This window comes from Amia ocellicauda, chromosome 4 (assembly GCF_036373705.1).
Source record: "Amia ocellicauda isolate fAmiCal2 chromosome 4, fAmiCal2.hap1, whole genome shotgun sequence".
In the NCBI taxonomy this organism is placed as follows: Eukaryota; Metazoa; Chordata; class Actinopteri; order Amiiformes; family Amiidae; genus Amia; species Amia ocellicauda.
In genome coordinates this window covers 46,547,333-46,570,297 of record NC_089853.1, presented here as the reverse complement: position 1 = coordinate 46,570,297, position 22,965 = coordinate 46,547,333, and the positions used below count along the sequence as shown (strand labels likewise).

Below are 22,965 nucleotides of genomic sequence, written 5' to 3'. Positions count from 1 at the left end.
TTATAGATTATGATTATGCCAGTAAGTAAACGAGAGGTTTGATTAGTTTTTCTTCTGTATTATCTGGTTAATGCGAATGTTTTCTTATTCATCTTGACATATACACATATTTTCTGTAGCATACTCTAAAATTAAAATTAAATTAAAGTTAGTAAACGCTATATTTCGTATAAATGTTCTTACATTCGCGGGTAAGTGTAGAGCAGGGATTAGAGGTACAAGAAATAAAACAGGGCGTTAAAATTACGATTTCTTGCAAAGGAAAAGTCATTTGAAATCAGAGTTGAATTAATCCAAAAAAGTCAACATTGTTATTGATATTAGTGGCCATTTTTATCCAACACCTTTCATTCAACATCATTTTATACACACTCAGCGTCCCTAACATGATTTTATCATGTGTAATGGTATTATATATATTTATGAATGCTATACATACTGTAGCACCTTCCCGTTATTCTCCCCCACAAGCCCCATCTTCAACACACCCTCTCAGGCAGCGCCCTCTTCTTGTGCCACAGCTGCACAGTCTGATTGACAGCACGGCGAACAAATCGTTTTCGTCCTTTGCCCGTTTGACGTTTCTGTCTACCCTTATAGGAAAACAACAAAGGCGGGATTAGAGAGATGTCAACCAATGGAGAATAGAAAGAGGCGGGCTGAGGACCGTGTCCGGCCAATCAAGGGCGAGAGTTTGGGCGGAGATGATTAAAGAAGCACAGCGTCCACGATAGCGTGAGCGGGGCGGGGGAGACAAAGCTGCAGAGCATCCAATCAGCATGCGGAAAGACTGAACGCAGCCAATGGTGTAAAAGAGAGGGCGGGATATTGTTGCTATCATTGAGATGTACAAGTTGAGGGCGTATTTTTGAAAAAGTGACCAATCGATTGAGTAAATAGGCGGGATTGAAGGGAACCGACGACCAATCGCGATGCCAAGCAGGCGGTCTTACAAAAGGTCTCCTCCAATCGTGTGCGGGGAAGGTGTTTCCTAATGGCCCCTTTCTTTCCGCGACGTGGAGCCGAGAGTTGAAGATGAAACAGACTTGTGACAATTACAAAGAAATCAACGGTAAACGCGGATTATTGACTGTCTAAAGGATCCGGTGTGAACGGGAATCCCCCAGCCTGGCGATTCAGGATGTTCAAGTTGAAGAATCGGCCATCGGTGACCCAGCAGCGAGAAGATAACTAGGACAAGATCGGGTAATTCATACATCTTGGAAAGCTGGCGAGCTGGCTCATTATTTATTATATTTTTGTATAGATTCCATATTGTGTGGCAGTGAGCGGTGCCTCTCGGGCTAAGATGGTTACTGTTCAAGGAGGCTCGCTTTCACACTGAGCAGAAAGCGTCCAGCGAGGGGGCGTCGAGGCTGGAGTGACAATAACGTTACAAAACGTGCGTTCAACACCAGTCTGTTGCTCCGGGGGTGTTCAGCCTGTGGTTGTGTTGAGGTGCTGTAGTGTTGAGGCATGCTGCTGCAAGGACACCGTCGGGCTCGGAGACAAATGGGACGATTAATTGGGGCAACTATCTGATCGCGATTAAGCACTATGTGTATTATGTTACTACATGCCAGTTGCATTAGATTAATACTAAACATGACATTTCGTATCGCATGGAAACCGGTCGGATTAAATGATAAAACCCAGCTGTGGTTGTTGTTATTGTTGTTATTATTATTATTATTATTATTATTACTGAGACCTACAACTCTTGCTGGGGTGTGTAGATGTGGAGATATTAGTAACACACATTAGCAGGCTGTATGGGCGCAGTAATGGAGCGGGCACGGTGCAGCGGTTTGTATGTGTGTTTTAGCTCATGCTACACATTGATGTTGTGTATTTGCACGATGCTGGACATGTCCTTGATGTTGTGTACTTTCTGCATTGGATACAGTTGCAAGTTCTGCCTGCCGCGGTGCACCACAGCTCTGGGTTACAGTGTATCTCAGTCTCAAGTGTCAAGAGTTTAGGCAACCAGACACTTTTTTTCTTATGAATGAAATGCAAGGTCAAACTTTCTTTCCAAAAAAAATCACAGCAGATGGCGAATTCACGTCTGGATGTTAGAGACTTATGTTTCACACGTGGGGAATGGGTCATTTTACTGATGCCGATGTATGCAGCTCCTTTTGCTTAATAAAAGCGACTACGTGTATCCGATTTTGGACCAGAAGTGTCCATTCTTACAGAGTGTTTCACGAAACTGAAATAACTTCTTCTGCAATTTCTGTGCAGGTATTCTGCGCACAGCTCATGGCCCATCGCAATGCATTGCACACAGCACATGCAACCCGCGTTGAGTCCGAGTGTCTTAGCTGTTTTAGCACGGGAATAACACAAAATAAGCATAGGTTTAGTCTCCTTTGTAACTTTCCAGTTTGCAAGATCCAACTGAAAAAGTGTTCTTGTCTTTTTATGTCCCCAATAAATATGAACACATTGTACTGTGGGTGATCGATCAGCTCCCGGTGGCAATGTCCACTTAGGAACCATTGCAATGTGCCCAGTGATATTTTTAGTTGAATACGTACAAGTATACAGGGGTTTTAGCAAGGATGCGGAGGACTGATCCCTCGGCGCTACAAGTGCACACGTGTGGACCGGGCGCCCTGCCCTTTAACTGCGCGCTGCTCGGCCGCCACAGAGCGGCGCTGTGCCCATGCGCGCCACGCCTCCCCCTGCTCTCAGGGCCGGTTTAAAGGGACTGTTTCCTGGTTACAGACAGTGAGAGTGAGCCCGTCTCATACTAGTCTCGGAGCTGCCTCTTTGTTTCGCTTTGGCATTGTCCGGAGGGTTCAAAGTCCAGTCCAGCCCAGCCCAGCCCGGCCTTTGTTGCGGGCAGTGGCGCCGAGTGGAGCAGGATTGCGCTCCGGACGCCGCAGAGAGCAGGCGAAGCAGCCCGTCCAGCCCGCGGCGGAGGTGAGCAGCCTGGACCGCAGAAAAGTTTTTTTGTGTTGTCGGCTTTATTGATGGATTTGTGACCTTGACCTAGCAGTGACTACAGTTACGGTCATTTTCAGCTGTGTTTGTGAGTTGATTCCATAAAAGCATCTCGTAGTGTTAAGTAAATAGCCTACGAACCGTCACAGATCTCTCTCTCTGGGAGGTGTATTTGTATTAAAAACGCTCTCGTTTTCAGGGGGAGCTATGAAGCAGGATGTTGCCAGTGTTTAGACTACATTGTAACCAAGTTTGGAGAACAGAAACTTGATTTGTGACGGTCTATTCACATTATAACGAAGTTGTATTGTAGTTCGAGTGAGATGCATTGGGGTTGTATTGCATTAACCCGTTGGTTGCAAATTCTCTAATTTGGGTCTATTGTTCACTGGAATAGTCAGACGCTTATGCACATGCCTCAGTCAGAGCACAATTGACGTTTGCTGTCGATTTGTTTTGAGGGTTTAGTCATCCGATACTGCTGGTAACGTAGCGACCCCGAGCCTTAAGGACACGAATCATATGACTAGATGGTCATAAGCATCATTATATATAATATGTCAATGGTGTGTATGCATATAAGTATTGGTGTGTGCTTGCATGCACATCCTGTCAGCTTTAATTTGTGCACAATTCCACCTGGAATATGTCTGAAGCATTTAAGATGTGCATGTTTTGCATAGTGTAAACCTCCAAAACTGTTGCTTTCCTAATTTAGAATATATTTTCACATACAATTCATTGGAAGCTAAGGTTTCTAGATAGGCATGCTCCTAAGAGTGGAATCCATACAAATATCTGAAGCAAATCTCTTTCCTGTCCTCCCTTAGTCTATCCCAGAAAAGGAACGGTACTGATTTTTCAATAACTAGCCTTGCTGAGTTCGACAAGAAAGGAGAAGCTCTCATTGATAGTGGAGTCACCACAGAGCCCACCACAGAAGATGGCCAAATATGTGATTGATCTTTCGTTGATCATTTACTGTGGTTTCTTGATTATTCATGCATTTTTATGTATGGATGTAAGTCTCCTTATGGAATGGGCAGGGGGATCTCGGTCTTATTTGGCCACATGAGCACGCCTCTGTACTGTCACACAAAATGACATGGTTGTACCTTTTGTCCCATTTCAAAGCCTAGTAAGTGTTTTCTTTTAATCTCACTGGGTTGGGTTGATGGAACTGTATGTGGGGGCAGTGTGTCTTACAGAGACTATTGCTGAATAGATTTCCATGTTGGGTGTCTCAGTGCATCATCCTTTTTGATCTCATTGAAATTGTCCAACATTTTTCCATAGCTGCTTTTCTTCTTTTTTTTTTTGTACGTGTCAAATGTCATCCTTTAATAAAATGATTTCCCCCCCATTTAAGTGCTGAATTGGCAAGGCTTTCTGTGACGGGTTTATCAAGCTCACCAGATGCTTCAGTCTGTAGTCCACCTCATTTCAGGGGTGATTGGTTGTGGTATACTGTAGTCCTGTTAATACGATGCTGGAATGTGTGTTTCTTGCCAAATTAATCTAAAATCAACAACAACATAGTCTTCACATTACAACACTCTAGTCTTAGCTTTTTGGCATGTGAATTAATCTCACAACTGCGTGGTAGGGCTGATAATGAACACAAGGTTGTCTTTTTCATTGCAAATGTGAAACCTTATCATGTCTACCTGCTGTATCTCTCTGTAGGTATTTTGAATATAAAAGCCTTGATTTGATTTGGACAGTTGTTTGGTGTTTTCTTTAAAACATATGATTCTTCACATACCTTAATGATGTAATATGCCATTCTAAAGCCAGTCCTTTCTGTTTTCTTTAATATAAATAATGATTACTATGCACTAGCCTGATATAGTATAGGAGAAAAATATTCCACATGGAGTTTGGGAAAGAGCAGAAGAGTCACTGGAAATTCCCCTTGCTAATCCCTCAATCTTGAGTCATTTTCAACCCTCTTAACCCTTTCTTATCAGGTTTTCTGGCCATGATTGTTTTTCCCCACACCAGCTGTTCTGGTACTGAATGTGTTGAGAGGGTCTGATACAAGAATTGCCCCATTTAAAATGACCTTGGATCAAATGGTCCTACTGTAGTTGAAACCCAGGTTGACTAATACGTTACGTGCATCTGAAACTCTGGCTCTGGATCCTAACTTGTTTATTCTAATTACATCTGTGCAAAATAGTTATATATCTGTATTGGTATGTGGTCTATGGTGCTAAACTCATTGGCCATGGATAAACTGATTATTTGGTTTTTAGATTTATTTCTGTGGGAGGGTTAGGGCTAATGCTTCCTGTGTGGATTTAGTTCTTCGACAATGAACACCAGCTGTTTGTGTTGGTATTAATTATCCCCCAGGGTAAACACATCACCGCAACCTATGTTCCTGTCAATAATGACACTGATATCTTCTCACACCAGTCAATTCTGACATTTTTGGTTTATTTCGTTATTGTGAATTAATACATTGCTTCTTTTGTGAAGTGATGCATTTAAAAAAAAAAAATAATGTACTCACTTATTGGTTGTGACTATCATGCTATTGGCATTTTTCTGTGTCTGGAACCAGGTTTACACACACATGTAGCCTTTTCGAAAAGTGAGGGGAATTTTATTCTCTGTCTGCAGTAGTGTGAACAATAGATGCACTTGTCTGGTGAATCCCCCTGTACATGGGACTACTGCAAATGCCGTTGAGTGTAGGTAGAATTACCTGTTCAGTACTTAAATCTTTTATTTTTATTTTTTAAATGGATATATTTTAAGGAGTGATGAGTTTGTGTCTGTCCCCTGAAGACACTATCAAGAGTCCATTGTAACAAAGCTGTTGCAGATTCCTCAAGACCATACCTCTTCAGAGATTCGAGTTGAGAGCTATTTGGCCTTGGGAAGGAAGCCATCCCAGGTGGTTGTAGCCAGTTTTTTAATGGTGCATATTAGCTGCAGGTGAAACAGTGCATTCTGAAGTGTGTTCCTCTGGGAGTTACTGCAGGAATTTGTACTGTGCTGGTGGCATGTTGCAGCAAGGCGCCAGAAACGCTACAGCTGTAGTAGAGAGAAAACGACAAACAAACTGTCAGAATATATGATTTTAAATGCTATTGTTTAAAAATGCTGGGGTGTATTGGATTAAAGGCAATCTGTTCATCTGTATTCTGATACATTGTTCTTTTGTACAAAGTTTGTGATGCATTGTGGTGTGGCAAATTAATATTAACCGCAAGAGTTTAATGACAGTAACCTTGGGCATTTTAAGGTTTAGTGAGCAGATCTGTGAGCGATATCTCTTGCATTCACTCAATCTCAGTTTATCACCACCCTGCAGTCAGGCTCCATTACTTCCCAGTAATTTTAGGAGACCCCTGTTAATTTCTAAGGCCTGTAACAAATAACTTTGCCACTAACCATTGACAGCCAGTCAGTTAACCTACCACCAATTCTAAATGTGAAGGATTGCTTTGTAGAATGATGGATGATTTTAATAAATTGACACTTTGTAGCATATAGGCCTATCTGGTCTAATCAGAGAGGTTTTTTTTTTTCTTTCTGTCAATCAGAAAGTTTGTAATGATCAAATAATATGCAGTTAAAATGTTCTCCATGATGCCTCATTAAAGGTCACATTAAAATGGTGGAAAACAAACAAAGATGTGGGAGGGGAAAATGGTGGAATTAAAGTGAGAACTCCATCTTTAGATAAAGGAAATGGAAGTATGTTATTAAATAACTCTTATTGTGAATTCATCTATGATTTAATTTGGAGCAAACCTCAGTGTAGGCCTATTGTTTTAAATTGCTTTTTAACTGCACCTCATTGCTGTTCGTTTACCTTTGGAACGGACAGCTACACTGGAAACTGAAACTTGGGCAACATTGTTGGTCCATTAACAAGCTGTCTGACATAAATTATGGTAATAAACAGCTCAGATAACTTCCCTCAGAGGGAGTGCAGGGAAAACATAGCCCTTTAGCACTTTCCTTGTGGTACATGTGCAGAATGTAGAGAGGATTAAAGCTCAGGTTCCTGCACTCATCTTCCTTTTTAAGTCTTGTATGCTTAACTTAATTTTTTGCATATATATTAATGATTGTTGGTGCTTGTATGTGTATATCATCATCATTATCAGCCTATATCAATCCACTGCTGGATAAAGAGCTCCCCAAATTGTTTCCACTTGCTTCGATCTATAGCTTCCCTTTTCCATGTCAGGCATGTGATGTTTTAGCCTATTTAATCCTCGTCTTCTAGGTCTTTTTCCAACTCTTGGGATGCATTCAATAGCTTCCTTTGGCCATATTTGATCTGTTCTTCTTGCAATGTGTCCGACCCATTGCCATTTTAACATCCTCACTCTTTCAATGTCAATTTGTTTGGTTTGTTCTTTGATTCATTCATTTATTTTTCTCTCTTATTACAGACCTGCATCTATTCATGCTTCTTGGTGTCGTCCGTAGTTTCTGTAACATTTTTACATTAAGTGACCAGGTTTCACATCTGTAAGAGAGCACCGGTAGTATGCATTGATTTAAATATTTTTCTCTTCATGCAAAATTGTAGATTTCCTTTCAGCAGTGTGCTGTTTCATCCAGATGTAGTCTTCCATATTGATATATTTTATTTTGGTCCCAAAATTCATATTGCTCAGTGATCAATCATGGCAGGTTTGGGACACCAGCAAGGGGCTGATGAACTTTGCAGATTAGTAAGTGAGGAATCAGGATGGTGAATTGTGAAGGTGTTTCTCAGTCCAGAAAGTATAGATAAGGGATTCAGGTTTTTCCTGTGTAGGGCTAGGCAGATCTGGCATTGCGTCTTCCCCTTTTCTTCTTCCGCAGTCTCTCTCCAGAAAAATCTGGGTAAGATCTGAAATGTAGATAATGTCCTCTGTGGGATAGGTGTGTTTCCACATGCTTTTGAGTTAGGCAGGGTGAATAAATATCCCCTTACAGTAATTATGGAAATTCAAAATGGAAAATTGAATTACAGAGGTGTCTGACTCTGAGATAAGAGGGAGTTATTTAACCTGTCGTGCCTATTGTCAATTGTTATGCTACAGAGACATGCAGTTCCTCTTCTTGGTCTTGGGGAGTCTGATCATTGTCCTGGGATCATTTTCAACTGTGATGGATCTCCTTAAATGGCAGCTTATTTTAATGCACCGAAGCCCTGCTCAATAATGGAGGAGCTTCCTGCCTTGGCCACGTTTTTTTTCACCTGCTTAAGTGCTATGTTCAGTAGCCTACCAGGGCCTCCTCTTTGAACCCTCTCTTGGGCAAACTCATCTGGATTCAAGTCAGGCTGAGCTTCACTGTGCTGTGTGTACTGTAGGTCAGTTTGCATCTTGTCAGAAGTAGCTTTCTCTTTACTGTACACAAGCAATGAGTCAATTTGTGATAGTGTTAATCACGTGACTTTGTCTGTATTTCACCCAAAAAAAAAGTAAATAGTCTTTTTTTTTTTGTATGTATATATATATATATATATATATATATATATACTTCACATTTTATCTGATTTGAAGCTCAGGCTGGTTTGAGAATGACGTATGTCCAGATGAGACATTCAGATACAAGTGATTCACTCCAGGCTTTGCCCAGAGTAACTATTTTCTGTGTCTCGGATTAGGGAGGAGACAAATCACTTCTTCAGGAAGAGAATGTCATCTGGCAAAAGCCTAAGTCATGTGTTCAGTATTTATCATTTGGGAACTATTTAGTGACCTACACAGAGAGATTGCTTGATTCAATTACTGCATCCAGCTACACTTAAGGGTCTCTGTTAATGTGGAGTATTGTGACATAGTACATCCCTCGGCTTGGGTTGGATCATTGATCTCTGGGGAATTTTTGAGTGTCTCGTCCTACCCTTGGCTCTTAAATCAGGATCCTGCTGGGGAGAGAGTGCTGACAGTCTGTGAAGGAGAGTGAGGTTTTTCACAGCTCGACAAAGATCCTGTTGATATCCAGCATAAGCATGTTTTCCAGAGTTCATGTGACTGCAGATTAGACCAGCCGAAAACAAGACCTCCCCACCTTTGAACTGGGAGGGTTCAGTGCTCCAGGCCTCTGCTGATTTACACCAAAGTGTATCCACCCGATTTTTGCAGATTGAGTTTCAGTTTTCTGCTTTCGGTTTTGCCGTTTCAAAAGTAATGAATGAGTTAAAAAAACGAATTCCCCCCTTATTCGCACTGTGTGGTAGTCATAAACAATATGGGAGGCCTGGCTGTTGCGAGGGGGTGGAAAAACACTCTACCGACGTGTGTTGGTTTTATCAGGGAAAAAGTTCAAGCTGAATGAAATATTGGCCTTTTTAAGCGCTGCATCTGTAATGCATTATTCATAAGAACCAGACTTTCACACCCACTGCATCATGCCTTTCTGGTAGTGAGAAACAGAGCTGTACTCATTTACTATTGGAGTGTAACCGAGACTGCTTGCCGTCATTCGGTCATACTTCAGTTATTGCATGACCAGCATTGTCACAGGCCTCACACAAGGTTTAAATGCAGTTTCTAAGTATACCTTACCTTATATGTTACCTCTCATCATGAAAGCACGCTGCCTCCAAACATGCTCTCTAAAGCTCAGGTCTCGTGCCACACATTAAATTCCCCTGTAAAAGGTGTAGCCCCACTGCCCCTCGGATTGGTTTTATTCAAATGATTTAAAATGGTTTAAAGAGGTTTAAAATGAGTGTGCATGAAGAAGCTCCTCCCGTTTTCTGTCAGGTTCAGACACTTCAACTTCAGTGGCATCTGTCCAGAGTTGGTTAATGGCAGCAGGACGTTTGCAGAATGCGAAAGGGCACCTGTAGCATTTTGCTTTGTCCCTGAAGAATGCAAATAGCTTGGGCTGCTGGTTGGCGGGCCATGATGGCAGTGTAGAGGAGTGATTTTCATACTGTGTGGGTGTAGCCAGGCAATGCTTGGCAACACAACAGCCTTGTGTTTATGGAAGCAACGCGGACGAATCGTCCAGGCTGAGGACTGTGGGCCTGCATTGAAAGGATGTTTCTTGGCAGGCAGGCGCGACGTTTCAAAAACAAGGAACCGAACCTCATCCTCTTTTTTTTCCGCCAGCCACTGGAGAACAAGTAGATATAGAAGGCACTGTTCTGCACAGTATTGGAAAGTGGTTTGCTTTCATGAGGTTTCTATTGCCGAGATCTCTTTTACCCCCCCCCCCCCTTTCCCGTTTTAAAAAGATTTTGCTCTAAGTTGTCTCTCAGTTACAATAAACCATTCCACTCAGACTCTGGGAATGGACTGAAATGCACTTTCATGTGATCGGTACAAGCAAAGCCAAACCGGAGAGAAGTGTGCTCTAAATATAGTCGCATACAGACTGAATTATTGATAGTTTATTTATTTTGTCATGCATCCCTCCATAGCTTTCTATGGGTTGGACATCCAGATGAATTATTGATTCTCTGTGGAGGGAGTGTGCAGTGAGCGGAAAATGAAAGCTTGGCAATTGCATCTCGTTTCCAAGCACTTTTAACCTATTCTTTACCTATTCTTAGCCGAACCCCATTACAGTGCAAGCTGTCATCAAAGACTGAATACCTTTTTATTCAATTTATTCCCATGGCAAGATCTGTTTATAAATCTTTCCACATTAGTGTAGATTAAAAGACTTGCAATGACCATTTTAAATTGTGTCAAAAAAACACTTCACTCTAGCTTTAGATTTGTGGATGGTACACATGTAAGAGGCTTATTAGAATATTGTTAAAGGAAAATACTAATAATATTATTAAAGACCTGGGCCAAACTAGTTTATTTTTGTCTGCATTAGCTGTGCTGTTTGCAATCACAAAGTGTGTGGATTGTGTTTCCCCTTGCTGATAATCTGTGGTCAGGATATTTGTAGATGTATCAGACAAAAGGTGCTTGCGTCTCACAGGAAATGAAAAGGCAGCCAATGCTGTTTTAGCTCCACTTCGAGTCAGTATATATTTTTTTGGTTAGTTTCTCCTTCACTTCATTACCTTCACTCAGCAGAATGGTGACTGAAGAGCTCTTTGAAATGAATCCTTCCCCGTCCTGGTCACGTTGTTGCCGCCAGCAGAGAAGCAGGTTTGACTGTTGCTCAGTTCATTCTTCTCTGCGGGGGGGAGGTGGGTAGATGAAGGCGAAAAGTGAGAAACCCTTCATTAGGTACCGAAAAACAACGCCTCGCTCGTCTTACCTAACAACCTCTTGACGAAGCACTGTGTGCGAAGCTGCCTGCCCTGTGATAATGCATACCTGAGACTGCACACTGGTGAGCAAAGGAGACGCAACAGCTGAAACGGTGCTGACTCGCGTGTCTGTATTGTACATTGAGGGCTGGTTCCTGTGAGCTCAGAGACTTGAGCTTCAGGGTGGAGGCCCCAGACAGCAGCCGCCCTCTGAGGATGTGGTTGGTGACGCAGTTGAGGGGAATTGATGCATCAGACAGTTGGAAGAGAGCAGCGCTGGTCCTGTATGAGTGAGGAATGCCTTCTGTCTCCTAACACAGGGTCAGGTTCTTCTTTTTGTTAGTGAGCTAAACAAACAACCAAGTAAATTCACTGTGTTAGAATCTGTGTTTAACTTTTACTGTATCATTACAGGGTGCCTTTTCAAGTTTTGTATTTGCTTGTGGATTAAATTAAAATTAGATTAAGTCCCGAGTAATTTTAAAGCCTGTTGACATGGCCTCCTCACATCGTGGAAGCTGTAACTGCATGCCTTAAGTCCTAATGTTGATTAAGTTCTCTTGCACAGTATATTTCTTTCTATATTTCTTAATTTTATCGCAGGCTTAAAGCTGACCTCCTGACTTCTTGAAGTGTGACGCAAAACAGGCTGTCAAGAAAAGTGTGCAGAGCGTGTTCAAGTCCAATCTGCAGCTTGTTAGTCAGAAGTTAATTTTTTTGTTTTCATTGACAAATCGGTTTATCTTGGTTCGAAGCAGTTGGTTTAGGCCAAGGAGTGAGCGGTGTGGACTAGTCTGAAGGCAGGGAGAGGGTCCAGTTAGCAATGTGTTGCAGAGAGGAAGGTTTTTTTAATCTCCAGGAGATTGGCCTGTATTTTGCATCGACCACGGCGAGAAGTAGGACCAAGGCATGCCGCATGTCATCCGAAAAGATTACAAGTGCCTAAATGAGATCAAAGGATTGCTGTGGCTTTTCCAAGTTGCGGTACATCGTCCTGTAAATAAAGTGAAGGCTTAGGTTCCTGAATGTCACGACAGCAGCTGATGTCGTGACTGAGTTTTACTTCCTATGATGTGTATTCCACCTCCAAAGACCAGAGCTGACAGGCTGGGAGTCTCAATAATCAAACAGCCTAGAACTGAGCCTACCAATATATGTAGCGTATAATTCTGACATGGGACATGCCTCAGACAGATTTTATTCCTCAAAGGAGTGGGTGTAGTTTTAGGCTCTGCCAAGTTTTTGGGTTGCTGTGTTTGACTTCACTATGTAAAGCCCACGTTTTGGAGCTGCTGTTCCTCAATCTAAAAAAACCCTCTGTTCATCGTGAAGATGATTTTTCCCCTTGTTTTGCCCAATCTCTCTGTGCTGCGATTACTAGGGTGTTGCCAAGGGTGACCGCTTTCTGACTCTCTGCTTTCGCAGTCCAGCACAGAGACAGTCGTCAATCTCCTGCACACTCCCGGGTAGGCTCCTTAAACCGTTTCTTCAGAAACCTATTGGAGTACTTGCATAAATGTCCAAAACTACCTCTCACTGCCCAGAGCGATTATAAAACCCATGGTTACTGTACATGTCCAACCAGGCTAAGTCATAAATCGGCAGGATTATGCTGCACCCATCTAAACTCTTTTATAACATTTGAGTTAATGAAAGCTGGATGCCATTATGCTCCAAAGTTAATCCTTTGGCCGATGTGCTCAGTGGTAGAACCGCAGAGATAGTCCTGCCACAGCTGTGTGACATTTCCATTATCCTTCATGAACCCAGTCCCAGGGTGTTTGGGTCATCTTCAAAAGCAGTAGAGTACAGCAGGGACCCAAAGAGTGTGTGTGTAATTATTTTCAGCCAAGTGTCAGCTGAGTAGTAGATTCCTGGAGCTGAACCCAGTGAAAATTACATGGCATGGTCTTTCAGTGAGGCTTTCTGTATGACTTTTTAATGAATGGTTTGGCCTACATCGAACATCTCATTACTGTGTGTGGGTAACAGGCAGTGTGGGCAGAGAGGAGGTCTTGTCAGGCCCTGAAAGTGGATCAGTTGTGTCCTCCTGTGTGGGCTGAAGAAGAGAATAAGTCGAGAGGAAGACTTTAGAGGTTGCTGGGTCCCGTAACAGCAACCAATGCACTCCTGCATTAGCCCATCTCTCCTCCCGTGCTACGGCAGCACTCCCATCCTGGTCTGACGAAAGCACATTTGAGACAATGTTGTCAGATTTACTGACCCGTTTGTGAACCACTCCCTTAATCAGCTGCTTTACAAATGTGTAAGATAAGTTAGGCGATTTTGATTTTTTTCCCTCTTCCCCCCCGATGACAAATGTTAGAATGGTCCTGCCCTGATTTAGCAGCTACTTAACTCCAACTGGAAGTGTTCCTGAACCAGGGTTTGTCAACAGAAGATGGTGCTGCAGTTTTGCAGTGCTCCCTAAACATCTGTGTGTCTGTTTATTTGTAGAGGTTGCACAACATACCAACAATTAAGCAGGGACATCGTGGATTGTAAATATGGCTTTGATCATCAGTGCCTCTTGTGTACTGTCTGTGTAATCCAGCAAGTGTGGGTTAGAGAGGGCAACAGGGCAGTAATAGGGCATGAAACGCAGACTAAGCTGAGAGAGGAAATCATATGGTAACACTCCCTCCCGCTGTTATTGTTTATTTTACTTGTATTGTACAGACTGGGCACATATTGTGTTTTTTGTGCATTTTTGATTTTGTTTCTATTTAACCTAACCTCAGAAGTGGAGTAGTAATTAATAGAAATGAACCCCAGATTTATATGCAGACATCAAAGCTGCAAAAAAAGGCAGGCAGGATTTTGGAACAGTCTTAAGGTATTTTCATGCTTTATGTATGTTTTTTTTTTTTCTTTTAAAACCGTTTTGTTAAATTCAGTGAGGATTTGCAAAGGAAAATAAAATTGAACTATTGTCCCTCCTCACTTTTGCTTGATTTGCAATTTTTTGGAACGACTATACTGGATGCAAATGTATTGGTCCTGGCTGTTCCATAACAAGTGAGTAGGCCCAGGCTTGCTAAGCATATGTATCTTACAGTAAACTGAGCCCCATGAGTCATATCCTAGTTTAGAAATGGCTGGAGACAACAGCTGTACTACTGAGCAAACAAGTTCTCATTCTAACACCTTTTTAGTTTGTAGCTCTGTCATGAAGTAATCATTAGTCTGTCAGCAATGTTGTAATGGGTTTTTGTTTACTGACACAGATTTAGCATGCTGGCTGTGCGCTGGCTGTGATCTGTAATTAGAGATGGAACGTGCTTTGCTTCGCTACCGTACAGTACATGACTCGTTGCTGTCAGATTTACACTGGGCAGCTGACACCCTCTTACGCATAGCGGTGGGTTAAACTGGGTGTTTGTCATTGAACTGTGGATGTGCTGGGATTAATGCCTCCAGTGCAGGTGGTTAACAGCAATCAGCTGCATTATCAAATGTAGAGAGGAGGGCTTGGTGGCCACTTTCTCTTTTGCTGCTGAAGGTTTTTATTTTGAACACCGCAGGCTAGCAACCTGTAGTGAATGGCTGACACTTTCAAATGAGGTCAACTCTGTGGCAGTAAGCAATCTTTCATATTGATTGTACAGAACAAAATATGAAAATTATGTACAGCCGTTTTTAACCTCCATCTGTTCTAATATGTAAATAGCCTACCGTGTGCTCCAAGGAAAAATGTGAGAACTTCATCAGCACTGTTTTTTTAAGATTGTTTTGTAAATGGAACAACCTAATCACGTTGTGCTGGTTCTAATCTGATTTATGTTTTTTAATTCAGTCGACACTGCACACTCTGAGTCTGGTGCGGGAGAGGAAGTTCCTGGATTATAGTGGTTCTAACCTGCCTCATCCACTGCGTACACTTTTTTTTTTTTTTTAAAGCATGTTTGTTGTGAAATCCTATACTATGCTTTTGGAGGGCAATATGCATTTAATAGTTTTCATAGACCAAATTTGAAAACTAGACTTCGTTATTTGACCCGGTTATTTGTTTGTTGTGGGCCTATTCTACAGGATTTCCAACACAGATTAACTATACTAGCCAATACAGCTTTTGAAGAGAACTTCAAACCACAGCGATTCTCCTTTCGTTTCCATCTTCTGAACCCATCTCATTCTGCTTTTATGCGTGAGATTCCTCAAATGGGTTCAGTCCCTATATAGGTCAATGTATTAAACCTATACTAGTGTAATGAAATTTAAAGTCACGTGTCTTTGGGATTATTTACATATTTTTTATCTTTTGTGTTTTACACAGCCCTCTTAAGTGTCAGTTGGATCTATTGCCCCGTTTCCACTGGCTAAGCGTCCGGACGCGTCCCGTTTTTGTGGAGGTTAAATATCTGGTGCTAGACGGTGGTGTGTACTGGACTTGCAGACGCAGGGAAGAGATCAGATACATTATATCGGAAGATATAATCTCAAGTGCTGTGTGTGATCACGAAGAAATTGCAGTTTTATTAGCAGCATGGAGTGAAATCCATGTACAGAAACAATGACTGCTTACAGTTAATATCAGAGTGTATTAAAAACTTGGATTTCACAGGACCAGTGAAACATCTGTCCATTTACAATTTTTAAATTAATGAATAAATAAATACAGCAGATCTGGGTTTCCCTCTAAAACATTAAGGACTGGTTAAATAAATGCGTCCATAAACGCCATGACTGAGACGTGTACACTTTAGATAAACTATAACCTGCTATATTGTAGCTGGATGAATAATCATGAAACGTGTGTATTTTGTTTCAACTGTAACTTGCCCTGGTTAAGTAAATTATAAATAAATAAATAATTTGGCAAAAAGTATTGTTATCAGTTACAAATCTGTAGTAAGAGTAATAAATTTAAGGGAGTTGCACTGTGCCATTTAAAATGCATATACACAAATGATGACTATAATAACAACAATACATATTTGCTATTTAGTATTATTGTTGCACATGGAAACGTATTCTTATGGGGACGTGCTTGTCCTGGGATGCATCAGAGGATGGACGCGTCCGGCACGGCATGGCACGGCACGGACGCTTAAGCCAGTGGAACCGAGGCATATGATACAGGCCTACATAGCATGGACCACCAGCCAAAATACTTTTAATGCCAGCCCCTAACACAAGCCCAGATTTCACTTGCATAGCTGTATTTATTTGGCAGACACTGCTACCAAGTCAAGAATGAAAGACCCCAGGGCACCAGCACAGTGCTCTCTGCCCCCTGACTGGGTAGCTGTATTAATGAGTCAATTTTTCCCTCATTCCTCTTTAATGTAGTGAAAAATTGACAGGCAGACCTGCCACTCTCCCAGCCCCCATGCTCAATTCTGCCACCATGCCAAGGAAGTGTGGTGATGCCTACAGATCTCTCTGATGTAGATTCGAGGCCCACTGGTTCCCACCTTTTGTATTTTTATCAGTCTCCTTATGTGGGCCTGTAGACAGACAGGCAGGCAGCCAGTATCCCATAGTTCAGTTAGACTTTACTTTCACATTCAATTCTTAGTCTTTGATTCTCTGGAGGCCTATGTTCGTATATGTTTAGCTCATAAAGACAGGTAGTCTCAATTGAACTGCATAAGTGGATTCAGTTATCCCTGCACTTTAGAATTGCCTTTTTAATGTAGTAGTAAATAGGTGAGTTTTGCTTCTTCCCCTATAAAAATAAATTTAAAAAACGTCTTTGCAGCAAAGGAGTTCATAGCCTAACAAAGCCAAAATAAACCATGATGCACAAACTGTTTGAGGTGCACAAAGGTCAGAATGAAGATGTTCTAATAAGTATAATAAGATGAGATGGGGAAGCTGCCAATTTTAAATGCAGCACAGGGATTCCATGAGTGCCGTTATGTAGCCAATCATTTCAGCACCATGACTCGGAAGCCAACACGTTTTACATCGGGCATGGTGTTAAAAACCTTCCAGACAGGAACAGCTCTGTTAGAAGTCGCTACCTGTCATCTGTAAATCATTAAGTGAAAGAGCTCAAGATGGGGGTGTTGATGAATCCCAAAATCATGGGTTTGCAAATCTGGATGTTCGCAAATCTGGATGTTCGCAACAACAGCAAAAAGACATTAAAAGAATGTGCCAACATCTGAAAAGGTCAATACTGCTAGAGAGCTCAGTGTCTCAGAGATATGAATATGGTGTTTTTTGAGCTACCTAGCTGGTAAGGCTTTCTTTGCTGCAGATGTAGCTTTAAGCCTAAAAGAGAACGCTGAGAGGCTATTAACAAATGGTTAAACTTCCCCAACTGTGTCCTTGTGGCAGCACCCACACCAATACACTTTGTAATATGCCTTGTAGTCAAACTGAGGGCCCCCTTGTGCTGTAGTGTCAAGGATTAGGAATAAGGATGCCACAGACTGAAGCCAGGAGTCAACCCTGTCGGTCCTGCAATACCAAGGGCTTAACACGCCATATTAATTAGGTGCTCGAACCTCTGTCTTTATTCCAGGCATTTCAGGAATTCTGTCCTTTCAGACTGAATAAGGTTCTCTTTTGTCCTCGGCTGGCGGGACTCCCGGATTGGGGGTTTGCGTGCTATGTGTGCAATGCGTGAGGCAGCGTTCTTGTGGTGGCTGGGCTGCATCTCCATTCCGGTTGTATGTGTGAGAGAGACAGTTAGTTGTTTTCAGGGCAAGCTCCAGCAGAGAGCACACGTCTCCCTGCTGTCTAGCTCATAGAAACACAAGAGTAGTCAAATGACATCTTTAATCAGGATATTTTGCATGGTCTTGGATTTCTCCGCTCTTATGACCAGTCAATTGTATAGAATATTGTCAGTGCACGACTCAAAAACTCTTGACACAAGGGCTCTGTATTACACAGCATTCAATAAGAAGCCTTGACTCCCTTACACCCACTTGTGGACTTCAGGGGGGGGAAAAAACTTCTACATTCCAGTGGCCAGACATGCTGCCAGCATCTGAACATTTCATCTACTGGGAAATCTGCTTACCCCACCCAGACAGCTGTTTACCCAGCCCCCAAAAATATGTTGGCTCTGCTGAGATTCAACTTTTTTTTCTCCTTCCCCATTCTTGTGTTGAATGAAAGGAAGTCCATGAAGAATGTAACCCAGGTGGGAACTCGGGTGTCCTCTTGTAAACCCCAGCACTATAGGGAAGCAGCTGTCAAAGCTTGCAAGTAGGGCTCTGATGTCGGACTACGATTGACCAATCGGTAAATAGCATTTTATCAGTTATTTAATTTGTTAACATATGGGAAGTTGAGAACAGGGAGTTTGAGAACAGGGAAGAAAAGAGACGCTGAGTTGCAAAATGTACTCCATTCATGGGATAATTGAAAATAACCTTTACTGAAGGCCTGGCCTGGTTTGTTATCGCAATATAAAACTGTTTGTGTGGCTGTAACTATGCAGTTAATCTAAACAAATGGTTAATAATTGATTCCATGTATCCAGATAGGGGGCTTTCTCTTTTGTAGGAAGCCGAGTCCCTGGCTGAGTGAAGCTCATTGCTCGGCGGTCTTGTTTGTGCTGATCAGTCAGCACAGGGACGCTCTGCTAACAGTTTGCTTTGAGGAGGTCAGTCCTCGGTCGGCTCCTCTTGTTTAGATTAGCATTCTTTACTGCTGTTTGGGATTAAACCATCAACACTACTGGACATATTTTCATAGATCAGTGAAATCCAGTAAGTAGACAAAACAATAGTAAATTAGATTATTTTATTTTTTTAATGTATTTTCTGTAGTGTCAGCACCCTCTGCCCCTTTCCAGCTAAGTTATAAGAGCCAAATCCCACACACTAGCCATTCTCTTTGGGAGAGAGGCATGACGTCAAGAAGTAAAATGTCAGAATAAAATAAACACAAGTTTGTTAATGCATTAATTTATATACATTATTTTTTTCTTAATGAATTCAGTCAGGACTCGTTTTACAGCCTTTGTGAATTAATCTGTGAGCTGTGTACACTGCAGTAGCCTCAAGGTTTTAAATGTGGCATCATTTATTTATCCATCTATGTATGTATCCATTTATTAATTTAATTGTTTTATTTACATAAACTGTGGACTTTAAATCGCTGGAGTAGGAAACTGACAAGTCTGGTTTTGTACCCCCTGCATCAGCTAAGCTCTCCTAACAGGAGGGAAATTGTTTCAAGCCCTGTTTGCAGAACACAGGGAGAGAGAGACAGATAAGCAGGTAAATGAATGAACTTTACATACCATGTGCTGGGTTATATTGCAGTGCAGATCTGGGGAAATGAGTTGTCCATGAATTGTAGAAGTATGGCCATGCCGACTCGATATTGCTGTATCTTCCAATTCAGTCTCCTGGACCTGGTCCCAGGGTTGTGGGCAGGTTGTGATATCCACCACTGACTTCGAGGGTTCAACAGTTCGCCTACCTAGGCAGGTTTCTGTATTCATTTTTCCTCTGGGGTTTCTGCAGTGCATTATAATCATTCTCTATTGGAGGAGAAAAAGCAATGAAGAAAAGGTCATTTATTAGGGGGCTATCTTGGAAACATTCACTACCCAGTGTTAATAAACTGTGTTGCTTTCCAACTGGTTAGCTGTCAAAATTTCTGCAAATAACACCTCCAAGTGCTGCAGGATGTAGGATTTGTGAATTTTTATATTTTTTTCAGTTTAACATAAGGGAAACTGACTCATTTTTGTGCATTGCCAAGCTGTTAAGCTCTTTGGAAGTACAGGTCTTGTGAAAACCATGTCACAAAGGCTGTTTCACTATTCCAGTGTCAGATGGGGGGAGTCAATGGCTGAATGATAGCTGATTTCTGCTTTAGAGTCAGAAAGAAAGGCAAGAAATACTGAAGACTAAGGTCTCTGTGTGTGGCATGCCCAGGAGGTGGTTGCATAACAATTGCTGATTCTGAATTGGGCTCAACAGCAGAAAAAAAAAAAAAAAAAAAACTCAATTTCTTAAAATAAACTAACAGGGCAGGAATCTGTAGGTGGTCCTCTGCCATAGTGTTTATTCTCCTTTCAGATGTACCAAGGATGCTCCCAGCAGAGACCTGATGTATTCCCGTCTTCATGCATATTTATTCAGGGCATCACTGTGCCATTGTCGGGACTCGCGTGTTAACCGTCATTCCCGTTTTAATTGCTATTTTTAAACAGAATATCTGGCATCGATCCTCCCTTGTTCTCCAGCTGTACAGAAAAAAAGCTGTCGGCCTGTGTGCTGTTCCCCTGTGCAGCAGGCAGTCAGAAGAACTCAATCAGCCGGCGATCGCAGCATATCTTAATGAGGCGTGCAGGAGGAAATTAAAGACGGTGGCTAATTCTCTGCGTTTCCGTGTCCTGGGGCATGGGTCCTTGCTGTGTTTCGGCACGGTTAGTCATGTATTGTGCAAATTTCTGTGAAGTGAAAGATGCCCACATGCACATTCGGAGATTTACTATAAGGTCCTTTTGGCAAAGGGTGTATTGGATTTAATGTGTGATTTAATGCACTTCATTGCTATTTTTTCACAGCAGCTATTTGTATTCAGTCTTTTACCAAAGACTTTCTCGCCTTGTTTTTTTTTGTAATTGTTTTCCCATAAAATTACCAACCTTCGGCAGGGTGGGGGTTAGTAACTGCTGAAGGCTTTCATTAGGGGTCAGTGGGAGTGTCACTGAAGGTAATGCACTCCCCATTGGCAATACATGAGGGAGCAGTGCTGATTTAATCTTATTGACTGACCCCCTCTCCCCCAGCCTCCACATGTATAACCACCTGTAAGAAGACTCCTCCCCCAGTGCCCCCCCGCACCACCTCCAAGCCCTTCATCTCCGTGACCGTGCAGAGCAGCACTGAGTCGGCCCAGGACACCTATCTAGACAGCCAGGATCGCAAGAGCGAGGCCAATAGCCAGTCGGGGCTCAGCAACTCCTCGGACAGTCTCGACAGCACGCGGGCCAACAGCCTGGCCAAGGGGAGCACTGGCCTGCCCCCCATCGCAGCCCCCCGCGAGCCCCCTTCCCTCAGCAGCCCTCCCACCAGGTCCCAAAATGACACCCTAAAGAGGGACAAGGGCACCCTAACCGCAGAGGAGCCCAGAGCCGACATCGTGCCCAAGAGGAAGCTCTCGTCCATTGGCATCCAGGTAATCTGCTTGGCATTCCTTTACTTCACCAGCCAGTGCCACGCTATATCAGAATGCCTTTTGTTTTTCTTGACATGTCATGTGATTACTTGTGTGATCCACCCCCACATTGCTCATGAACATGTCCTAGAATAATGACTACTGACACCACCCAGCAGACTTCAAAAGGCATGGAAAATTGGCAATTATGCCCTTGTTTAGATCACACAAAATGATGGATACACTGACGTGCAGTGATCTGTTATTAAGGGGGCTGATGTGGTCATAGGGCACATTCTGAAGGTCCTCAACGCCACCACACGTCGTAGAGTGAAATATTTTCAAGATTTTAAATGTTTCTGGAGGGGGAAATACCTTTGCAAAGGTATGAACCACAGTCTTTGCTGCAGAACAAACTCTTCTTTTTGGTTTTGATTGGCACAACAGGTGGACTGCATTCAGCCAGTCCAAAAGGAGGAAGTCCCACCCCTGACCAGATTCCAGTCAATCGGAGTGCAGGTGGAAGACAGCTGGCAGTGAGTGTCGCCCCTTTTTCTAAGTCCTCTTCCTGTCAATTGGAGCAGAGAGTACAAATCTCACATGAGTCCTTGGAACGATTGGAACAATTGAATGAAAATATTTTGTTTAACTGTATACATTCCTTATCTTAGGGATCGTTCCAACTTCATTACAGGCACATGAAGTAAACAAAACTGACATTGTTTTATCGGACTTCTATCTAAAATCTCTATCCTAATCTAAATGTGTAAACCAGAGATTTGATATTGAATAAGCCTGCCTGCCACATATCTTTCTGAATTTTGAAAGCCGCCATTCTGCTTTTGGTATGAGGTTTATTTAAATATTTCGTATCATAGAAACTTGTTTAAATGCACCACATGTAATGGTTTTTCTTTTTTTACATTTACATTTTCATGTCTAGCAGCAGGTTGGTTAATATTTGGGTTTTGAATACATTTGACTGAGAAGTTTTGCTTTGCACATTGCTATTCCTGATGAACTGTGAATTTGAAGCCACGGTTTCTGTGGTCAATTAGAAAAGACTTTGTAAGAAAAGAGGATTTTTTAAATAACCCTGACGCACTTTCCCTGCCCCTCAATTCACAACACCTGAAGCAAATTCCGCATCATTTTAAAATGGCTCTTACTTCTACCCGAAGTAAATCCATGTCTTATCATGTTTCTCACTGCTGAGAGACATCCATTTCTGTCAAGCTCACAGGATCCTGTTTCTGCCTCTGATCGTACTTCTGTTTCCATCTTTTTTTTGCCATTGCTGTGGTATCTAGTCGAGGACTCTGCCAAGGTCAAGTGAGCCGTCGGAGTATGAGCCAGCATTTTGGCTCTTGGGTCTCCTCTTCTCCACTGTCCAATAGGACTGGCCAGCCCCTGCACTTTAGTCCTGTACTCAATTGATTTTTTTGTTTTTGTTTATTGTATTATCTATATTGATCTATGCTAAGACCTAAATGGAGGCCTTGATAATGTTACTCACAGTCTTTCAGAGAATCACATTTGTTATAATGCATTATTTACATAGATTTACATTTATTCTTCAAGGGTCACTTTCCTGTTTGCAGTTTGTTCTGGTTCTGGGTTGTAAGCAAAGCGGGCTGATTTTGTCTACTGTCCCCATTTTAGACTCAACGCAGTGATCTGGCTCCTCCTGCCCACTGTACTGACAATGTGAACTACAGAGCTGGCTCCTCATTGGCTTCATGAAGTGG

At 42.3% G+C, this 22,965-nt stretch overlaps 1 protein-coding gene and 1 long non-coding RNA gene across 2 annotated transcripts in view; one reads left to right on the top strand and one right to left on the bottom strand.

Annotated features, from left to right (window-relative positions):
• The window catches only part of dlgap4b (discs, large (Drosophila) homolog-associated protein 4b), a 49,506-nt gene that overhangs the window by 15,126 nt on the left and 11,415 nt on the right, over window positions 1–22,965 (top strand). Inside the window, exons 6-7 of the mRNA XM_066702606.1 lie at window positions 20,850–21,238; window positions 21,665–21,753. Coding sequence (XP_066558703.1) covers window positions 20,850–21,238; window positions 21,665–21,753 — 478 coding nt within the window. The remainder of the gene's footprint in view (window positions 1–20,849; window positions 21,239–21,664; window positions 21,754–22,965) is intronic.
• On the bottom strand, window positions 5,374–11,254 carry LOC136748663 (uncharacterized). The gene is made up of 2 exons (XR_010816604.1): window positions 10,946–11,254; window positions 5,374–5,997 (listed from the first exon to the last, which is right to left on the bottom strand). It is a non-coding gene; the product is annotated as an uncharacterized LOC136748663 (long non-coding RNA).